At 35.6% G+C, this 23,634-nt stretch overlaps 1 protein-coding gene across 1 annotated transcript; it reads right to left on the reverse strand.

The window, feature by feature from the left end:
- Positions 1-85: 85 nt before the first annotated feature.
- On the reverse strand, positions 86-16,786 carry LOC137405601 (protein SDA1 homolog). The gene is made up of 16 exons (XM_068091917.1): positions 16,648-16,786; positions 16,418-16,522; positions 16,067-16,165; positions 15,289-15,471; positions 14,845-14,910; positions 13,391-13,564; positions 12,052-12,229; positions 8,570-8,673; positions 6,326-6,442; positions 5,727-5,901; positions 4,055-4,131; positions 3,568-3,774; positions 2,244-2,452; positions 1,955-2,036; positions 1,705-1,854; positions 86-551 (listed from the first exon to the last, which is right to left on the reverse strand). Exons 1-16 carry the CDS (start codon positions 16,735-16,737, stop codon positions 510-512), a joined length of 2,058 nt encoding a protein of 685 aa, XP_067948018.1. The 5' UTR covers positions 16,738-16,786; the 3' UTR covers positions 86-509.
- Between the last annotated feature and the right edge of the window lie 6,848 nt (positions 16,787-23,634).

Consider the following 23,634-nt stretch of genomic DNA (forward strand, 5'->3'; position numbering starts at 1 on the left):
GTGTGAACCAACCTTTATAGCCAATTTCTCAACAAAGGATTTCATCACTCTTGTGTAGCGTTACTGGTATTTACCCCGAGTTACCTCATTCGCAAATAACTTTTTATTTGCTTGGACAGGCCAATGTAATGTTATAAATAAAAGAGGAGGAAACCTATGATGAGTGTTAGGTGAAATCAATAATTCATCGATGGCTATCAAATACTGAGGAATACGCAACTTGCTATGGATAGCAGCAGTGATAGGCTCAGCCAAGTTTTGCGTTTACAAATCTAGTTGACAGGTCTTCATACAGATGGCCTGTGACTAGTTCACCAACATTCATAATTTAAAAATTCAAAGATTAAGTTAATTTTAAAACTGAAAAATGGAATCGTTCCTAATATCGTCGATGAAATATGAAATTAAGTATAGCTGTTCTTCAGTCCTTAAATGCACCTTCTCACTCCACAGAATAGATGGAGGATTGAATAAAATCCATGTCTGCTCATGCACCTCCATCCTGGGCATCACTTTCTACCTCTCTTAAGAAGTGATTTCTTCATTGACATCTGTAAAGAGCAAGTTAGATGCACGATTAAGATTTACGTGCTACTACAATGAAAAAGCGTCAAATATACTGTCTCCATTACCTTGCTGATTACACGTTATAACAAAAATTGTAACCGCACAAATATTGGCAACACGTACAGGATTAAAAAGACATTCTGCTCAAACAGAAACATCGTTACACAACATGAAAAAAGACGTTATTTAAAATAATTAAGTTTTTGGTAATAAAAGGAATTTGGACCAAAAGATGCAGTAAACACGTATTGTATAATGATACAATGAAGACCACTCCTTCGACATTTGCAAAAAGTATTTTCAAACATTCTTCACAAAATCATCCTGATTGGTTGGCAGTTTTTACAAACGTACACAACAGCTCATGCTTCCTAGCTGCAAAAGTCCATAAAGTTTTCAATAAGTGTCAGCACATTTCATAAATCCGACTACACCTAACGAATAGCAGTGCAATAGACATCAAAAGTTAGTAACACGGTCACTTCCGACAACACGAAATGTGCAAAATGTCATGTATGAATTCATGTAGTGTTCAGTTGCCATGTCCTTGTGACAATGGAAATTGCACTTGGCCGGTGGAAATATTACCATATGAGAGAATCACCAAACCCATCACATAAAATTTTCAAAATTAACAAGAATAATTAGTGTTTACCTTAAAACTTTCAATAAACTAGCAAATTTTGATTTAGCACCTTTACACGACTTCAGTAATACTCTTTTAAAAAGCTATCATATTACAACAGTAACTCAAATGTCTTGTTTAGCTTTGATAATTCTTGACTGTTTAAATGCGGAATAAGGATTAGTTGAACCACAAAGTTTTTAACTTGGTTCGATTGGACATACTAATTCACATTTGCATGCTATTGCCCAACATCATTAATACAAAACTAATGACAGCTGGAAGCTAATTGGCAAGAGGATTAAAATGTATGTTTAGGATGTCAAAAATCATGAGTGTGAATATTTTGTTTGCGGCTATGCCTTAAAAAGGCTTGGGTAAATGCAGGTAATCTGACTAACATCGGGGTTTGTTGAAGTGAGCAAATTTGTAACAGAAACTGATAACAGAAAAGCATGTATCATGTCGTCTAAATGTGAACATGTTAGATTTTAGGTGGAAAGTAAACCTGCCTGTTTATCTCTGAATGACCTTTTGCTTTTCTTCTGCAGCTTGTGTTTAACCATCTGAAAGTTTTTCTGTTTTTTCTTCACCTTATTGGTAACTCCTGCCTCTGGATTGTGCTCACGATGCCCATACTTGCCTCGATCTTGCTTTCCTTCCTAAACAGATAAGAGTTTTGAACCGTGCCAGCAAGCATTGTCAAGTGCAAGGATTAAACTGAGCAGCTGAAGTGCGTGCTTTGGACTGACTTAACTATACCTGAGCTAAAGCCATTTTCCCTGCTTTATCCGCTTTCTGTTTCTTGTGAGTGAAACCAATTGAAGCATAAGGCAAAATCTCTCTGAAATACAAAACAGAATTGCGCAAGGGTTCACTCATTTCATAGGACAGTTTCAAAAACACATAACCGACTTTGTGGCATCCACTTTAAAAAACAGGCAGCTTTTCAAAGACTTCCAATACAACAAATGTCATTTACACAACGATACAAATATATCTATAGTACTCACTTAATATATGTATGAAAAGTACATAGGTAACTTCTCACCCTTGTTCAGTAGTTGTCTCCTCTTCGCTAATGGCTTTATCGGCCTTTCTCTTCATCCCTCGTCTTTCCCTAATGCCAGCCTTCTTGGCGAGTTGGGCTCGCTTAATTTTGGCAAAGTCTTCTTGTGTGAGAATCCTTGACTGAGTGATGGCCCTGGCCTTTTCAACCCGTTCTTCTCCCGTCATCTTTTCCAGCTTGTCCTTTTCTTCCTACGATGATTACGTTTAGACAGATTGTTGCATGCATCCTACTGCCTTATCGCTTTTACTACTACGTCTACATGACACGATTAATCCGTAAGTTGGCAACTTACACAAGATGGACGCAGCAAAAATCGGCAAGTCAAACGAGTTTTGTCACTCGCAAATTTTTACCGAATGTTTCATACTTGTGCAAGATAGAAATGGCATTTGCAGATGATGCGCATGACAATGCTGTAGTAGCTACTCCATTTTAAAAAATTTCCACACTTCAACTGTTCGTATTTCGATTTGAACAGTTTGGAACTCACTGCTATTATCTCTGGCATAAAAATCCTAATCTCTTTTAACAGAGTGATCATCTTAATCAGTAACGTGTGAATGTACCTTGAAAAAATATGGCATGGTAACTCCATGTGTGCACAACTCCAAATCCGCATCATCCACAAAATGGAAATGTAGTGTACGAGACACAGTGCAAATTTGTAGTGCAAATTTTTACCGAATGTTTCATACTTGTGCAAGATAGAAATGGCATTTGCAGATGATGCGCATGACAATGCTGTAGTAGCTACTCCATTTTAAAAAATTTCCACACTTCAACTGTTCGTATTTCGATTTGAACAGTTTGGAACTCACTGCTATTATCTCTGGCATAAAAATCCTAATCTCTTTTAACAGAGTGATCATCTTAATCAGTAACGTGTGAATGTACCTTGAAAAAATATGGCATGGTAACTCCATGTGTGCACAACTCCAAATCCGCATCATCCACAAAATGGAAATGTAGTGTACGAGACTACTATAGATGTGGCGTTACAAAATCGAACATAGAGAACAATTGTCATGTCATTGAGCGATCATATGCAGTTACATCAAAAATACAATTCAACTCAATACATGACTTGCAGGACCAATGGACATTATTTCCTGTCCGAATTGTTACTGTGAGACACAAGCTGACTACAGCTTTGACAAACATGTCTATCCTCAATTTCTCTAAGCGTCAAGTCTGATCATCACTAGCTGTTGTTGACTGGACAACACTTGTGTTTGAACCGTGTGTCTCTGACAATATGTTTCATTCAGCACTTTAAGCAGAGTCGGACAACATGCAGACTTACCTGCACTTCCTCGTCACTCGAATGATTTACATCTATCCACTCTCCATCGCCATCATCTTCCTCTTCCTCGCTGTCAGTTTCCCAGCCATCATCCTCCGACTCTCCGTTATCATCTGGGTCAAGGACCTCTGCCCCTGATATATGGTCCTTTCCAGTGAGATCTGCATATTCCGATATTCCCTCAGGTTCTATCCCTGTAGGCTTCCCCTAACATAAAGAAGGAGAACAGTGTGAGCGTAAGTAAAAATAGCAGGCCTAAGGCTAGCCAACATGTGAAAGGGTTCCAAGGTTAGCCGAGGGTTCACTAGCTTGTAAAATCACATGCTAACGCTCACAACATTTCACTCCCGATACCAAAACAGCTGAGCATTCAACTCATGATTACAGATTAAGGGCTACTCTTTAATCCAAAAATACTGGACCAAAATGTTGTTGATAATGAAAACTAGCAACAAGTCAAAATCATGCCTTTAGTCACAGAACCTACCCTGTCCTTTTTGTGTAACATGGTCGGATTCAAGGCCCTGAACAGTGCTATAACGGATCTGGCAGCCATGTGCACTCCTACAAGCAAACTGGTGTATGTATGCGTTGTTAGACAAATCACTTCTACTATCACTACTACTTCTGTTGTTAGACAAATCACTTCTACTATCACTACTACTTCTGTTGTTAGACAAATCGCTTCTACTATCTGTATGGAAAAGTGAATACTAAAGATTTATTCAAATATATATAATTGTTGTATCTTTGGCACTGAATCTTGCTGGAAGAATATTGTACAAGTTCTTGAGCGGAATTACAGACAAACAAGTGAAAAAGAGAAATATTTTCCTTGTGCTCATTGTTGTTTACACCCAGTTTATCTCAAGCTTTCAAAGACAAGTGAATATATAGAAATGCAGATGGCAAACGCCGTGGCCTCCGTATGAAATGTAAATGCTTGCAGAAGTCGCCACTTAAACTGTTAGAACAATTGTTCTAAAAAAGTTCAAAACAATATATAGTTTTGTCTACTTCTAAAGAAAATGCTTAAAACGACTAAAACACGTTTGAAACTTGACTATTAGGTCACATTCAGTTGGTAGTCAGGTCATTCGGCTCGGAGTATTCAAATATTTTGTGGAGTTGCACTCTCTCTGTATCGGCTAAATTGTTAACTTTTCAATACATTTCATTTGATTGGTAAATTCTTATTGCAAGGGATCTGCTAGTTAAGCAAAATTAGGCTAACTTGTAATTATTTAAAATATTTTAGGTACTAGATAGGTTTACTAGATTAGATTATACAGTAGATAGGTTTACTGGATTAGATTATACAGTAGATAGGTTTACTAGATTAGATTATACAGTAGATAGGCTTATTAGATTATACAGTGGATAGACTTTTTAGACTATACAGTAGATAGGTTTACTAAATTAGATTATACAGTAGATAGGTTTACTAGATTAGATTATACAGTAGATAGGTTTACTAGATTAGGTTGTACAGTAGATAGGTTTACGAGATTAGATTATACAGTAGATAGGCTTATTAGATTAGATTATACAGTAGATAGGTTTGCTAGATTAGATTATACAATAGATAGGCTTATTAAATTAGATTATACAGTAGATAGGCTCATTAGATTAGATTATACAGTAGATAGGTTTATTAGATTATACAGTAGATAGGCTCATTAGATTAGATTATACAGTAGATAGGTTTATTAGATTAGATTATACAGTAGATAGGTTTGTGATAGTGTGAACATCGTCATCATCGACAATCACCGAAGTATTGCGGCATCAACGTTGAGATACGGCGATATATTGTGAACCAACCTTTAAACTGTTTTTGAATAATAAGTATAGAGTTGACAGTTTTACTTCGCTGCCTAATGCTTTCTGTCTTTTGGCACTCATCAAAGTTTCTGTGCTAAAGTTAAGTTTGACTTCCTACAGTTTATACAGTAGTTTTTATGTGTAGGTTTTCGTATGAATCTGAACTCTACCAAGTATAGAATTTGCATATAAACTTGAAAAAGCTAACTTCAATACTGTGTTCTGGAAACTAAAATGCAGATTGACAAATGGCTGGGAATACTCCATCAAACAGGCAAACAGCGCTTTATAACGATGAGTACAGCTTTAAACAACACACATTAGGAAGTGCCAACCTTTGTCCTTGTTAGTCTTGTATTGCGCGAGGTCCTGTAGGAGTGTTTCAGTCATACAGAGAGGGGCTCGTGCGCAGATCTCTCGCACCGCATTTAATCCAACAGTCATTACTTCAGACGAGTTTCGCTCTGTGATGAAGTTGTTAGCTATCGTCATAAGGACTGACTCGAGAATCTATAGGGAACAATGCGAGACTGTCGAAGAGGTTCCACTGAATGCAGAAAGAATCATCTTATGAGATTAAAATGATAATAGAGCTCATTGGACATACCTTATATGGTGATCACAAAGCTAACATTACCACCACTGCTGTTTATGGCATTTAAGATTTGTCCACAAGCTATTATAATAAATAAAGAAGGAATAATACTGGCACACTTCACAATATTTAGTAGAGACAACCTCTGCCCGCAAGTTACTTAACCTTTCAAAATAATTTTGGACACAAAATATCTTTGTCAGCCATCCATAAAATTGGACAAAGCTTATCCTATATAAGCAAAGTTTCATTCAACAAAGAATGAGAAAAACGACATTTTTAGTGGTTTTTTATTTGTGCTTTCAACAACTTAACGAGAAGATGAAAACAGAGTCCTACCTCGGGAGGAACAAGAGCGTGGCTGGCCTGCGCCATATAAAGTAGCATCTTTGTGACATCCCTCTGATGAGGCTTGAGGAACCTCTGCATGTATGGGTAGAAGTTTAGCACCAGCAGCTGTAAACAATAATATTAAACAAAATGGAACTATAACAATATCACAAACTGTTGCCAGCCACACCAGAGGTATCACTTCCAGAGTATATACATATATTAGGCTAGTAAAACACGCAAAAGTACAACAGAACAAGAGTTCAACATGTATAAATTGCACTCTTCACAACTGTACCCACGTTTAGCTATAAACGTCTATAATTTATGGGACATTAATCGAGCCTGGAAAAGGAAAACAATTGTATAATTGTTGATAATAGTATCATGTAGGCGTGTCATCGCATCTACATTATGTAACCTCTGAAATTAAAAATTTAAGATGCATATCGTATGTTACAGTGGGTGGCAACACTGATCAATAGCAGCATTGATAATGACAGACCTGTAATAGAGATGTGACAGCAAAAAAGTCAACACATTTTGCAAAATTGGTTGCAAACTTCAAGTTAGATAACTTCAAACTTACGGACTTGAGGGAAATAATGTTCAATTGTTCTGCATGTTTAAATACAGCAAGCAGAGCAGGACAAACCAACAGTAAAACAACTCTATGTGCAGCGATTATTACCAGGCTGTTGTATTAATGTCTGAGGTTCTTGTTGGGCTTGGTTTATTATCGTTAAATCTTTGTCACATAAACAAACCATATTACAAACAAAAAGATGGAGTGTTGTTATCACGTTATTGTTTTTTTGGATTCACACCGCTAAGGAACCTGAATCAGTAATCAGTGCTGCTGTTTACCGATATGTTTACGATATTGCTATAGCAACATTTCGAAAGCCAGCAAATTGAGATATTATTAAATTTTCATGGCAGGTTTTCTCAAATGTAATAAGGAAACATGCAAAAACCTTTGATTATTAGGTGCCCTAACAAGACTAAGAGATGTCAACTTAATAGCTATATGCGTGCTTTCACAGGCGGTCCTTTTTTATAAACAACTCAAACTTTTGAAAAAGTTAAACAAATTAGTTAAATTGTCAAAATACTATATTAGTAATATATATATATATTAAACAAACATGCAATATGCATTACTACATGTATATACTCTTCGAGTTATTTAACCTAGCATGCTTTTTTTCATTTTATTTGCAAACCTTTGTCTATACGACTATACGTGTATAACGTGTATACGGGTGCTCATTCAGCGACAAAGTCATATAATCACTGGATTTTCAACACCAAACTCTGTCCTCGATGAGGAGTGTTTGTGAAGCTTAGACAGCAGCAAAAGGACACAAGAACATCCTTGAACACCTTAGACACCCTTGAAGAGTCAAGGGAGGTACGTGCAAACTTTGTTTTCACAAAAACCAAATATTAATTAATGATTAGAGAATAAGCTTGTTGAACTTTCACCTCCTAAGACACCTCTTGAAATTCTTCTGGCATAAACAAAGAGATGATAAGGAAATATTGATCTAGCCACAAAGGCATAATACAATAGATGCTCCTATGGCATAAACCTTTTATTAGTGAATTACACGCAACGTAAAGAATTTATGTAATTGTTGTTTTGTATTGTATAAGAAATTCCATAAAACGCAAAGCATCAAGTCACTGCAAATTTTCAAAATCGATTTGGATAATGAGAGTCCCATAGCCAACCTTAAAAGTATCATTTCCTCTCTTGCCGTACTTCAATATATTACCGTAATCATAAACCCTAAACCAAGTGGAGGTGATAACAACAAAATAGAAAAGTTGTTGATACAAACCAATAATACCACAGTTACTGTATACTCATAAATAAAAAAGTTGTGTTAATTTTTTTCATTTGGAAGATCCAAAGGATTGAGTATGGGAAGACTTTGTAGCTGATTGGATAATTTACGCATATTTTAATATTTTATGTATTTTTAATATTTGATAATTTATGTATATTCTATTGTTTGTATAACATAAAATCCCTACAATGTGAATGTTCTCAGAACGGATTATTTACTTGTGGGACGGTCTGCTGTAAACTATCGTTACACTGCATATGGCACAAGTCGATCTTAAACTATGTTATAATGACAATCGTGCAAAGCATAAGGTTTAATAGATTCTATTATTATTATGGCCTAAAGATTGTATACTCTGTGATTTAATCTAATGTAGCCAATAAGGATGATAGCAAACCTCATGTACTCCAATCAGACGAGAGACAAGATTTAAGTAGAGTAGTTTCACTTCAAACTTCTCATGAAGACCTTCGACGTGTTTGAACAACTTCTCCGCCAGGTCTAAAAATGGAATTGACCAATTACCAAGCAGGAAATGGCTCGCTGTCTGTCGGAAATCGACAATGACTTACTTGCATATTAGCGATGTACGCTTTGGTCGAGCGTATGGTATAGAAGAGGTGACCCAGTTCTCAGTATCTATCACTTCCGGAACTGTCAGGTTAACCTGAAGATATGCCTTTGCAACGAGCAGGAAATACCATGGTAATATAATAAAAACTCAGTTTTCAAACAAATTACTCTGTAAGAATCTATTTTCACACAAGGTAGATATGGTATATGCAGCATTTCAGCTAAACATATCTTGATTTTCAAATATTGTGGTGGAAGCCAAGATACTGTGGTTACTACACGGTATTGTGCCGTTAAAGGTTGAATTGCAACAAAATTCACATCACAGTTATTTGGTATTCAAAGATTCACCATGTCTTACTCTGTTGTGTTGTAGGTGCAAAATATGTGGAAATGTGATTACAAGCTCTTAAAAGCTCAAAAAAGAACAGTTAATAGTTGTCATCACGAAAACGCCGTAGCTGTAATGTGAATTTTGTTGCGAGTAAACCTTTAAGATTATTCCCTGTTGTATCCGTCATTAAACAGAAATGAGCAAAAATATCATAATTTTAATGCGCTAATAATCTTTATCTACACTCGACGCTATGCTATTCTTAAATAACAGGTCATATTAAAGCTCCTCTGATGAACAGAATGGGGAATATTCAAAAATTCCTCTGCTATAAATCATACAGTCAAACTTCCATATACAACAAACGCTCCTATAAAGTAAATTCCACAATTATTTATATAAAGTTTTTGTTTCATACTATATAAAAAGGCTTCATATAACATGAAGTGTCAAGTCAGCGCAAGTTTTCAAATTCGATTTGAATAATGAGAATTTCATAGTTCGCCTTAAAAATATCATTATTATTATTAATAATATACCTTATTATTTTTGCTTTGCAGAATAGACCTTGCTGTCTAGAGAGAAATGACAAAAAATCAAAGTAAATTGAAATTCAAGGTGTGTACTTAACTTAGTGTAAAATTACCGCAATCATGGACTATAAACCAAGTGAAAGTGATGAGAAAAAAGAGAGAAGTTGTCGATACAAACTGACGCTACAGTTACCGTATAGCCGTTAAATAAAAAAGTCAAGCCAATTTTTTTTCGGTTCGAAAGTACAAAGGGGTGGATTTGGAAAGATCTTGGAATGGATTAGGCAATTTACATGTATTTTACTGTTCACACAACGTAAAATACAAATAACAAGAAAGTTCCCGAAACAAATTATTCACGTCGTAGGAGCATCTACAGTACCAAGTTAATATTTTCCTTTAGCGGCAGTTCTTGAGTGACAAATAACAGAATTGCTAACGTCAGCATAAAACCAGGACAGAAAATTGCTATGATACAAATGTTTCTGAAGCTGTGTGACGACTAGCACATAACCAGCTATTGGTTACTAAACAATCAAATTGTGTTGCTAGCGAGCACTCCGACCAACCCACAATGCCGACAGAGCAAACACATCTCTTAGTTCTATTGTTTATCACCGCATTACACTTGCGAAGTGAAACCAAACTTTTGCTACAAGGAAACTGGCCACAAGAGAAACTTTCCTGTGACTAATTTTTCGAGACCGTGTGAATGAAAAACAAAGATTTCTTGCCAATGTTAACATCCATCGAATTAAAATTTTGGCAAAACTTGCACGGTTTTCAGCTAGTGTACACACAGCTAGTGAACACACAGCTAGTGTACACAAAGCTAGAATACACACAGCTAGTGTACACACAGCTTGAGTACACACAGCTAGTGAACACACAGCTAGTGTACACACAGCTTGAGTACACAAAGCTAGTGTACACACAGCTACTGTACAAACAGTTAGTGTACACACAGCTAGTGTACACTAGCTGTGTGTACTCAAGCTGTGTGTACACCAGCTGTGTGTTCACTAGCTGTGTACACACAGCTAGGGTATACACAGCTAGTGTACACACAGCTAGGGTATGCACTAGAATATACCATGAGAATCTGCCCATTTATTTCTGTTTAACTCATTCACAACCATCGCGAGTAAACTCACGACTGTTGATAATGGCTAGGTAATCAACGCGAGTTATCTCGCCTTGCCAATTTACCCATTAAATGTAAAGTTATTTCTAAGTTATAGAAGTAAATTTTTGATTTGTTATGTAGAAAACTTTCTGGCTAATCAGAAAAACTTACAACTATTCCTTCATAATACCTCGAGCAATAGTTATAACCAAAATACTAAACCCATATCGACGCCTACCTAAACCGAAAAACATCATGGCGACTTAATTTTTTTTCAACTCTAGAAGTGAATATGCAGATTCAGGCGTGGTAAGACTGTGAAAGACTGCATAAATCAAATTAATAAATTATTTTTAATGTTTCAAAGCTATTATTAACTTTTAATTTTGCGGATTAGATTTGCTACAGTCGAATAAAAATGAACTTTCTAGGTAGGGAGTCACGGTGAGACTAAAGCTATTATTCACCTTCGATATGATCGTATTGATTCTTAAAGCTGTCTATAAAGTCCGAAAAGTCAAGAAAAGAGTTATAGGAGTTATTTTTACTAATTGAAACAAGTTTATGCCAGTTTATTTGAGATATACTGGCATGTATATTTGCTATGTTGTGGTTTGAAGGATGATACTAGCGAGGAAATGTTTGAGATTAGAGTTCCATGATTTTCATGTTCATGACTAACTGCTTTATATATAAATAATACTCGTATCTTTGTATTTTAAGTAATAAAACAATAATTTTAGCTGAATTAGTTATAATGCATCATTGTTAGCGTGAAAGTTCTAACTTGGTTTCAGAATGGAAAGGTTTTTAAAAATCGGCCATTTTCTAAAACTGCCTTCTTTGTGACAGAAGTCTACATGTAAGTACATGTAATATTAAGTTTTTATCTGAATTTTAAACCATTTGAAAGAGGCGACTTGGCTGGTTATTTTGAAAGTTGAATGGATAATTTATCTCAATTAAGTCTCAGGTAGTAGCAACTCAAATTATAGAAATTTCCTGATAAATGACTGGTGCCTAAAGGTAAATCGCATGAAAGTTAGTCAGTTGCGAAAGAGTTGATCATGCAGTAACAGGAGCATGAACAGTGTAGTATGAACAGTTTTGGTAGTATGCTACTACCAAGATGTTGGTAGTATGCTCTACTTACAAAAACCGACCAATCAAATAACACAATTCTAGCTATTCTAACTTCAACTAGCGATAAAAGGGTTACTTAGAAAACATAAGGTGTGATGATAAGCAGTAGCATTTGCAGAAACAGCAGGTGCAAATGACATATACTGAATGATCAAGCCAACGAAAAATACCCTGGGGGTCATGGAGTAGATGAAGGGCGCTGAAATTGAAGGATTCCGATTTCTTTTTCTTTTTCAATTTGGAGAGCTCCTTAGTTACTTTTTTTAATCTCTTCTCTTTTTTCTTACTGTGTTTGCCAACTTTTTGAGCCAACCTCAGGTGATCAACAGTCTCTTGGTGATCTTTTTTCTAAAGCAGACATCGGTGACACTGATACACGTGTATATACTTATGTATCTGATACTTCCACAGATACAAGGGAGCTTGAGATCTTATTTGGCAACTATTGTCGACTTTCTGCCTCCGGGTAAACATGGAGTTTGTCCAGTTTGCCTTTAAGAAATCAGTAGTTTTGACATCTTTGAACAGCATGCAATCACATGTAAATATCGATATCACGAATATATACCGTACTTTTCGGACTATTAAAAGCCCACCTATATAAGCTGCATCTGCTTTATTTAAAAAAAAGATAATAAAACAATACATAGGCCGCACCTTTGTATAGGCCACAGAACTCAAGACGGTGCTTTTTAACATGGCAATAACTTTGCTGGTTAAAACGGGACAGTGCCATTAGGCACTGTTCCGCTTTTTAACCCAGTGCCTAACGAAACAGTACCGTTAGACAATTTCTTTTTTTTTCACCGCTAGATGCGCACTAACCGGAGATTCCGGTTAATGCGACCTAGCGGTGAAAGAAAAAACTACAAAATAGCCGCAGCCTCTAAATAAGCCGCATGGCTCAAAACATCGGACAAAAGTAGTGACTAATAGTCTGAAAAGTACTATATATCTTTCATGTTTACCCTAGAGGGTGATCATGGAGCGCTCAACAACAATCCCAAGAAACACAACCTTACAGATCTACTCAATACTTGAATGACAACAGTAAAACTAACACTGATACGCAGACATCAATGCTTGCTAGACTATCAATCTATCATCTGTAAGAGACAAGGCGTATTTGCATTCAATTTCTACTTTAACAGAAGGATAAGCCAAGCAAACACTGCCACCGTAGCCTAGAACGCTTGTCTTGCAGACAATGGGTGGGGGTTCAATTCCCACAAAAGGTCACTGGTGACAGGAATGATATTCAACTATGAATTACTCTCTGCAACTGGACATGTCTCCAGTCGTCTAGGTTTCTTTGCTAATAAACTCAGACATGTCCGGCCAAAATCACTGTTTGGGCAAAATTACTCTTAGAAACACACACAGCCCCTTTTACAGTACGCTAAGCAGACATACTCAGTCTTAGAGAAATTACTCACAAATGTCAAGCAACCGCTACAAACATGAAGCCTTCTCCGCCCCCCCCCCCCCACCAATGACTCGGCAACTTACTGTCTCCTCATCCTCATCACTATCTTCCTGTTCATTCGACTCATCTCGTCCTACAAAGAACTTGAGGGCAGCGACAGAGATTTTTGGGACCTTATTAAACAGAGCCGTACTGATTACATTCACCGTCTTCACGTCATGCCAGACATCCCTTCGGTACAGCTCGACCATCACATCCTGCAAAGAGTTTAACAAATGTCAAAAGTGGGTCAGTGGCGCTCGAACCAGAATGAATGTCAAAATATCAACAGGGTGATGATGGCTGGATTACTTCAGAGTGTGAATAGTCAATCAACGGGTACCTTATTTATCGCATCACAGGGCACACTTACAAGCTCAACAATTTCTTAAAAATTGACTGGGTATCCTTTAATACAGTGTGCTCCGTGTGTGGACTGAGTTTCAAAATCTGGTGTGTGCCTTTGGTAAGTGCACTATGGTCATCACCCCGTGGACCATTTTCTGCTAAAACAACTAAAACTCCTGCTAAGTATACAGTAGAGATGCGCTGCTACTTATTACTGACTTGTTTGAGCAACCCCCTAAAATGCCATCGGTAAAGCGGCATGCTTGCGAGGCTCAGTTCAAACTGCAGACTATCGAATATGCAGCTAAAAATAATAATTGAGCAGCTGCGAGACAATTTAATGCTCACGAGTCCAGAAAGTGGGGAAAACAAGAAAGTGAAATGCAAAGACTAAATTAAGCTTTCGCAGCAACAAAGCAAGGTGGTCAGGGCTAAAAGATCAACTGGATCAGTGGGTTGTGGAACAGCGAACAATCAGAAAGAGCGTCACGACTGTCACCATTCGACTAAAGGCAAATGCGATTGCAGAACAACTAGACATTGAGCGCTTCTTAGGAGGCCAGTTTTGGTGTTTTCGCTTCATGAGGTGACATCTCTTGGTACACGCGTTTGCCTTAGTTATATTTCACATATGTTTTAAAATACATCATAAAAATATGTTTCGCTTTATAGATTAAGTACAAACTACAGAATTTCCATAATGTTCTATTACATGGTCTAATTCTATTATGTTCTAAGACACAGTGCGCCCAGTGTCTACGACACAGTACGCCCAGGGTCTATGACACAATGTGCCCAGTGTCTATGACACAGTGCACCTAGGGTCTATGACACAGTGTTCCCAGTGTCTATGACACAGTGCGCCTAGGGTCTATGACACAGTGTGCCCAGTGTCTATGACACAGTACGCCTAGGATCTATGACACAGTGTGCCCAGTGTCTATGACACAGTGCGCCTAGGGTCTATGACACAGTGTGCCCAGTGTCTATGACACAGTGCGCCTAGGGTCTATGACACAGTGTTTTAGTACAAAAAAGAAGGTATCTTCTTAGATGTATGATCAGGGCCTACTTCGTGGCAAAGAGGGCTACAGGGGCTACTGCAAAAGGGCCTACTTCGTGGCCATACTGCAAAAAGTTATCTGCTTACCAGAGACATCTTAGCGGCGAGGGAGTTGCTATCCCTGAGCATTGCAAAGATAAAGTTTTGAAGAACCTGCAAAACACATACCCATAAAGCATAGCACAAGTTTCAGTTGCTTTATCTGAATATCCTTGTAGTTGCTTTATTTGAATATTCAATTTAGGAAAAGTAAGTAGCACGCTCTATATAGATCAGTTGATTTTAAGTTGCTAGTTTTGCACTGTCCACAAATTGACATATCAAACTTTTTTTGTCTTAAAAAGGCAGATCAGCAAACAGAAAAGTGTTGATAAATGTAATGAACTCCGCTGAAATACTACAAATTGTGGATCTCAAAATGAAATCACAAATATAACTGCAGAGATTTAGCTTCACTCCAATCATCTACAAATGTGCAAAATATTTATTTGTCAACAAAGTCATAAAACTTTGCTGTGGCATTACTCTGACCTTGTTAAGTCTAAGGTCTTTGTGTTTTGAGTTGACATTTTTAATGTCGTTGACGATATAGGCGTACAAAAACTTCCTTAAAGTCTTATCCCGACAGCGAAAGAGCTCAAAGAAGAGTTCCAGTACAAGAAGTGGCTCGACCAGCTTCCTGTTTCTCAGCAGTATCAACGTCTTGCACATTCCCTGTAGCATAGCACACTAATAACTTAATGGGTATATAAATATAATCATATAAATTTATATATATTTATACGTAGATATATTTATACATATAATAATTATACATATAGATATATTTATAGATATATTTAAATATATAAAATTAAATACGATGAAAGTTCAAGTCAAACCTAAAACAAATTTTATTATTTGCAGTTTTATATTGCAAAGCAATAATCCTCAGATAAAATTGCTGGCAATTTTATCTGATGATTATTGCTTTTCAATATGAAACTACTAGTAATAAAAGTGTTTTAAACTTGACTTAAACTTTTATCTTATTTAATTTTACATTGCTTTACTTTAATATTGAGCACTTTTATGCAAGCGAAGGTGAAGAAACAAAAGAAATGGAACTAACAAACCTAAAGATCATGCAACTATTGCTACAACACCAACCAATACATGTCAAGTTTTTGACAAAAAAACTAATTAATCAAGCTAAATTTTTTAAAAACTATGTTTAGACAATAACAAACACATTGTCATTTTTCTTGTCTTTTAACAAGAAAAATGGCAATATATGTAGCTATATAGCCTATGACAGTGCAAAACGTACCACTCTCATTTCAGGGTCTAGTTGTGTCGAATACCTTCGAAGCATACCAACTAATTCCTTGGGATAATCTAAGAGTTCCTCCTTGTAACACTGTGACACCTAAAAGGTAAACAAACGACTGAAGTAAAAGTAAAAAATAGAAGGAAAAATTGATGCTATTTCCTTTACTTTGGCAAATCTACTCCTCAATAGTTAACAAATAACTCAAAAACACTCATTGCTTGAATAGCATTCAGCCTATCTTGATTCATAGTTGCTAACAACTTCCAAAGTTTAAAAGTACTAAGACTGGGAAATACAACTTGTAATGAAAAATAAAGTCACAGGAGCTAAAATAGAAACTAAACATACCTGCCCGAGAAACATTATAAGTTCTGACAGCGTTTTGTTAAACTGAGAAGGGTTGAGTTGAAAGATCTCCACACTTGATTGATAATGTCTGAATTGTTGCTGAAACTATATCCAAAAAAAACAAAACATTAATATTAATGTGAACTCTATAGGCCTACAACATAAAATCAGCACCGATGATAAAGTTTAGGGTTGCAGAAATGACAGTTAGCATTAACTGTGCGGATTACCTCTTCTTTATATGACCCAGGGTCTCTTTTAATAAGATTTTGAAGTTGCGGAAGATTATAAGGCAAGCGTGAAAACGTTTTGGCAGTCATTATTTTACGTTATTGGTTTAGATTTTAAGTGTTATGTTGAAATATTCGCAATATTACGCGTTTAGGGTTTAGTCCATGTGTTTCCGGTTGTAACGATTTAGTCGAAGTTTTTTGCAACCAACGATGTAAATCGGGTAGCCCGTCGCGTATGTACTATACAATGAAGGAATGCTGACAATTAGCTACTGCGCTAACCAGGTTAATCACCGATAAAATGCGCACGGGCGTTTGAATGTCATGGGAAGACAACCAACTTACATACCTGTTTTTGCTTATCTATTACAGATGGACAATTAATTATGTTGACAAAACATTAAAAAGCTAGTTTAGTTTTTAAGAGACTTGAGAATATTTTATAGCATTCACAAATAACAATGATTAGTCTGGGAAAAGTAGTGCTTCCTACCATTTTTACAAACCAGACAGATAATACAGTGCCTACAGTGATAGATTGATGGGGGATTGATGACCCCAAACATCAGAAAACTTAAGAACGTAGACATCGATTTAAAGCATACCTGAATGAGTTCACTAGCAAAAAGTTTTATGCATACTAGAGTGTTTTTTGTTGTTACCAGGTAGGATTGCATAACCATGGCCATGTACAGTTTTTTCATTTTGAACAGGCTTGGGGTACAAAGCACAACTTGAAAATCAGCCAAAGCATTAATTTTTGTTAACTTGTTAAGGGCTACCTAAGCAATTGCTTGAGCTAGGTACATTTTTGATAATGAGGGTATGTTTTACAGCGTCTCTCCAGCAGCGATCGAACTAGGCTTATTGCCATTTCATTAACTGTTGGTCTAGCGTCAATAGGTTGCAATTGCTGATGCTTGCGAATGGCTTATCATCATCATCATCAGCTAAGGCTGATTGCTGCTAAGTACTGTGTAATTCAGGCACTGCTGAGTAGCATGATTTTAGAATTTTGTCACTTATAACTGTCTGCAATTACAATTACTGATTACAATTTTTTCGTGTTTATCAGCACTTGTTTAAAAATTTATAATCAAATTATTTTAAATTATTTTTTTAATTTTATTTTTAAAATTTTACTATAAAATGTTTTTTATTTCGACATGGAAGCACTCGCAGTGTTGAGCTCACAGAATTATAAAAAATTGAGTTAAAACCTGCTTTTTTGATCAATGCAATTTTTAACCTGTCTCTGATGCATCAGATTAATTATTTTTTTAAATTTTTTGATTAACTATGCAACGATGCAACACACCCATCAAAAACTTGTGACAATTGCCCAACTGTACATGTATAATCACACGATTGCGCTATTGTTAGCGTTACGCTGGAATGTGATAGCTAAGTTGTTTATCCCTTTGTATGTTTATGTCTTACCACTTGTGTCAAGTTTACAAACTTGTGCCCCATATATAAAAAGTTAAAATGAACATCAATGTTGTTAAAGAACCTTGGGATCGGATGAGCGCAAGTTCTGAGGGAAGGAAGAAACCGAATTCTCAACCGAGAGGAAGCCGGTGCGATGGTGGCTATCGTTGCATGTGGCCGATAGTTGTGATGACTATTTTAGTTAACTGCCTTCTTGGCATCATCCCTCTACTTATTGCCGGTAAGTTGTGGTGTGTTGTCTAAGGATTGAAATGGTGTGATGTATAATTTGTTATAGCCTTAGAAACATAAAGATTTCAAAAGACAGCTGTTCCTTCGCATCATCTTTTAAAACTAACAATTTTTCGACATCTTTATTTTTATTGCTTTGGTTTTCAAAGTGCTAGAGCTTTAAAATTCTCATTAGTGTTGCAATAGTACATTTAGCCTTGGAATGAAAGTTGCTATCTTTTACCATGACATAGATGCAAAGCAATAAACCTCTTGTCAAATACCCAGTCTACCCAGTTACCTGACCTAAGCTAAGCTAAGACTTGCTTTAAAACGATTGTCAGCTAACAGTAGCATAACATTTATGTCTCAAAATTATCATTTCGATTAGCCTTTCTACATGGTTTGCAACATACAATTTAAAAATTCATGTCTGCAGCAAACAGAAGTGCTTTAAGACTCATTCACTTGGTACCATTGCAGACCATGGATGATTGATTATGTGTGACTAGTATTTGCTTTTTATTAGGTAGCTAATATTTAACTAAGTCCATATTATATGAGTTCCTAAAACTGTAACACTACAGTGCATAAAGTTGTCCATAATAGAGCTTTCCAACATAAGGCTGATGAAGACTGTTCTTACAACATAGAACTACCCTAAATAAACAATAAGAATAGTTTCATATACATTAAGAGAGCTGTTCAACATAGACATGTTCAACATAGAGCTGTTCAACATGGAGTTATCTAATATAGAGCTGTTCAACATAAGGATGTCCATTTTAAAGTTGTTCAAAATAGAGCTATCCAACATAGAGCTGTTCATCATAGAGTTGTCCAACATAAGGCTCTCCATCATACAGCTGTTCAATATGGAGATGTCCAGAATAGAGCTGTCCAGAATAGAGCTGTCCTACATGAAGCCGTCCGACATGTAGCTGCCCAACATAGAGCTGTCCAAAATAGATATTCTTACATGGATTTGTCCAACATTGGGCTGTCTATCATAGAGTTGTCCAAAGTACAGCTGTTCAGCATAAGCCTGTTTAACGTAAAGCTGCCATTCGTAAAGCTGTCCAACATAGAGTTGTCAACCATGAAGCCCTTTATCATAGAGTAGTCAACATGAAAAAATGACCATTTCACTATGCAAATAGCATCTTTTCAATCTACCGACTAGGTTTGCTAAAAACATTATTATAACTTCAGAAAGTAGATAATTTCTAGCAAACAATTTATTGCTACTTCAGTGAAATTTTTTTTAGTGAAAATGCAATAGTTTTTTTTAGATTTCAAAATACTAAATTAAAATAGATAAGAATATAACTATATTGATGCGATTTTATATTAAAGTATCATCAAAAGACATTATAGTCATTTGTCATTCCACTTATTAGACTAGTCAGAATATGACTAGAGAAAAACTCTTATCCCAGTGTTACCTTGAGTCTCTGTCTCACTGAGCTTGAATGCCGCTATATTCAAGGAAAGATCGCCTTACTCGAATGTCATTAAATCTTTTTAGTTTCTTCTACTGAAATGGGAATATCTAGAACTAAAAGAAAATGCAGAAAGAAGGCAGCAATCATCTCTGGACTATTAGTAATAGTAATAGGATTAACAGGAATAGCTCTGGCATCGCACTTCTTTTATAAATGGTATACTGGCTTGACGATGCGTTCCCCTGTTACACCTCCTTCAAACTCATCTACTGTCCTCGCTTCCGCTTCATCCGTTGCTCGTCGATGACTAGGAACCCATGCTAAGTCACTGGCAAGGAGAGACTTGAGTAATTTAATGGTGCGAGTTGAACACAAGAAAACTGTTTATATTATTATATGAAATTACTCATCTGACCTTTGTACATAATCTATCAAATATTTTCCGCTGAGAGTTACGATAATTTTACATTTCCTGTTTGTATCGTATGTAAAATAATATACTCCATTATGTCAGGAATGACTATTGCTGACTTTGCCTTTCTTAGACTCTCAAGCCTCACCAAGCGAAGCTTCATTCATTACTTATAACTTATTCATTAATGTAAATGCTTTTTTCGATTTTCTTGTATACTTAAGTAAACTTTGGCCTTCTTTTTAGACTAGCTGTCAATATTGAGAGTTAATGGTGAATCAGTAATCAATAGAACTCAATCCTTTATGGCAGTACAGAAGTGAGATCTCAAGGTCATTTTCAAGGTCAGCAGACATAGTGATAACCAATGATGCGTAGCTACATCTTTAGGATGATATAATAATGAAAGGGAAAATGTTAAAAATAGGGCGCACTTTGCAGGAAAGCACTGGCTACTGGCTACCATACTAACCAGATACTTGAAGTAGATTATAATCAGTGACTCATCTTACACCAGTGTAACCTGGAGGTTTTGCACATTCTGAAGGGCTTGATTTTAACAACCAGTAATGATCATGCTCAAGAAAGCTGAATAAAAGCAAACAACAGCGAAATTGGACTAGTTTTGAAATATCTAATTTCTCAAAAGTGACATACGAGAATATACAGTCTGCTGTTTGAGTAAACCAGAGTGAAGGCTCGATTAGAAAAGTAATAAAATATTCATGATATGCCAGGCCACTCTTTGCTAAATAATTGAATTTCTTAGGCAGTTTCCAGTATCAAAGTTTGATTGCGGAAAAAATGAAAAGTTAGTCCTGAAAGATTATAGCTTTGAACTTGGTGGTTCATATAGATTTTTTAAGGAATATAAAATTTATGAGTATGACTTATTCTTAGATAAATATATTGTTTGATAAATATTAAATATTGTTCAATATTTAATGCAAATACATGCTATTGATTTATTATTATTATAAAATTACAAGGTCTATTAAACGATTGAGCACAATCTCCAAAGGAGATGAAGGCAGTAAGCAACCTTTAATGAAACATGAATCGAAGTAACCTTGTCGTCTTTATTTTAACGATCTCTTTCATGACAGTGGTAGCCTTGGCATCTGGTGAGTAAGAATTGTAATTCCTTTACTTAATAAATACTATTGGAAACTAGTATATATTTGCATAGCAAGTCATGCTTCAGAAAAAAGCTAATCAAAAAACAATGGTTTCATTTTTGATATTGTTTACAGGGTGGCTATTTCAAACCTAAATACCCTAAGCCTTTATAAAGAAATCATAAGATAATTTTAAATGTTGAGGACTCTTAAATTTAAATTGAAATACACCATTAGAAAAAAATCTAAATTTCACAACCAGTCCAAACAAGGAAACTTAAGAAGAACAAAATCTTATCAGGCTTCCGTTTTCTCAGACAAATATTTAAAGATACGGATTTTTATGAAGATAATAATAACAACCTTACTCATAAAAATCTCTTTATGAATATTGATATCTTGTTATGTGGTTACTAAGGAAGCAATACATGCTTCCTTAGTAACCACACAATGGGCTTTTTTAAATCAAACCCTTCATCAAACCTGGTCCTTACGCATCAACCAGTGGCTGATGACACGAGCTCTAGATGATGTCCTCACATATTTCGGTAATTACTCTTTTTTAATGAGTATTTAAATTATCTTTTTCAACATTTTGGTGGTGCAAAACAAATTGATTACATTAAGCTTTGAAACATGTAACCTTCTGGTGCTAAGGATCATGAGGGTTGATTCTTATTTATGACAGATGCATGGAAGACCATTTCAACCTATACTCAAACCCTAAACAACCAGTCCTATCTTTACTACGAGCCACTGCCTGCAATGGAGGAGATGACCATGTGTTTCTGGTTTCAGGGCTCACTAAAACTAGATCTGTCTAGAAAGCCAAAAATATTCAACATCATTGCCTCAAGTACACCTAGTATTCAATTTATAGTGCATACACATTGTTGTCAAGTCATGACGGCAGAGCTTCAGGGAGTAGTTGTGTGTGATTACATTTTGGAAACCGGTTCAGTTTTCTCAAAAAGACTTTTGTACAATAAGTATTGTGTGCTTTTTTCAGGTTTTGAGTTGAATTACTCTGAATTTTTATAAAAAAAGGCAATTTGAAAATATTTCATATTTTCTAAAGCTAAATAAATCGATGAAAACTAGCAAAAATAATATTTACGGAAGTAACTTCTGGCAGTTCCCTGAACCATATACTTTTTTTTCAATTAAATATTTTTTGGGCATGCAGCAATGAAACTATCATATCGAAATGAGTTTTATACCAATATAATACTTTCTATAAATCAACTAGTAGATGGCCTGTTGGTTTACAAAGAATCTGTTTGGGTTGGTTTGCTACAGAGACAATATATACCAATGGCGGATGTTTTATTCCGTCACTACTGGCAGCCATTGTTTAGAATATGACTTGTAACTTGTAGACCAAGACTTTTAGCTTATGCCAGGCAGAGAAACTGTACATTATATTTAGACCCGAGCAGGCAACTTTAAATAAACGATAAGAACTCGTGTCATCATGTAGACACAGAAACAAATATTTACTTGAGAACACATAATGGCCAATTATACTGTACCTCTATGGAGGGCAATTCTAACTTTGAGTTTCAAGCTTTTAGCTTTTTAATCCTTTTAATCCTACTAACATTTAGTGATGAAAACAACTGCTTTGTACACATTCACACTACCTGACGATTGCAGCTAGCTTGCTGGCTGTATGAAACCAATGGTTGTAGTAATAAATTGAATAAACTTTACCCAAATACTTAAATTATGTATTTTAGCTCTATTTTATATTGAGCACTCTTAGTGTACATATATGAAACAAAGTATATACATATATATATAAATACACAGTATATAGTATATATATATACAGTATATAGTATATATGTATATATATATAAAATTGTTTCTTCCCCTTGGTTAACGAGTATGAGAGGTAATTTCTGCTCTAACTTGGGTCTCCTACCAGAAACCTGAGAGTTTGAGCAATCGCCTCAAGATCTTAGCTGTTCCTAATAGCGCACTTTTCTGCAACTCACCTGAGTTGATTGCTGTCGGTATCTGGGCAAGCCACATTTTATGCACCAGTGTTATTGTGCCCAGTGCCCCAATGGCTACTGGAATTACAGTTGTTCTTACATCACAGCATTTTTCAATCTCTTCTTTAATAGGGAGATATTTCTCTACCCTTTCTTTTTCTTAGCTGGCTATATTGTAGTCATTGGGTGCTGCTATATCTATTATAGTAGCCCTCTTATACATATATATATACATATATATATATATATATATATATATATATATATATATATATATATATATATATATATATATATATATATATATATATATATATATATATATATATATATATATACTAATATAT

Source organism: Watersipora subatra, chromosome 10, assembly GCF_963576615.1.
Source record: "Watersipora subatra chromosome 10, tzWatSuba1.1, whole genome shotgun sequence".
Taxonomy (NCBI): Eukaryota; Metazoa; Bryozoa; class Gymnolaemata; order Cheilostomatida; family Watersiporidae; genus Watersipora; species Watersipora subatra.

Bases quoted from the DNA above. Each gene is read 5' to 3' on its own strand.
- LOC137405601 (XM_068091917.1), bottom strand. From the start codon at position 16,737: ATGACTGCCAAAACGTTTTCACGCTTGCCTTATAATCTTCCGCAACTT. The intron at 4,132-5,726 runs GTTGGCACTTCC...GTTTGCTTGTAG, and splicing joins CAAGACTAACAAGGACAAAG to GAGTGCACATGGCTGCCAGA. The intron at 1,855-1,954 runs GTATAGTTAAGT...TTATCTGTTTAG, and splicing joins GGAAAATGGCTTTAGCTCAG to GAAGGAAAGCAAGATCGAGG.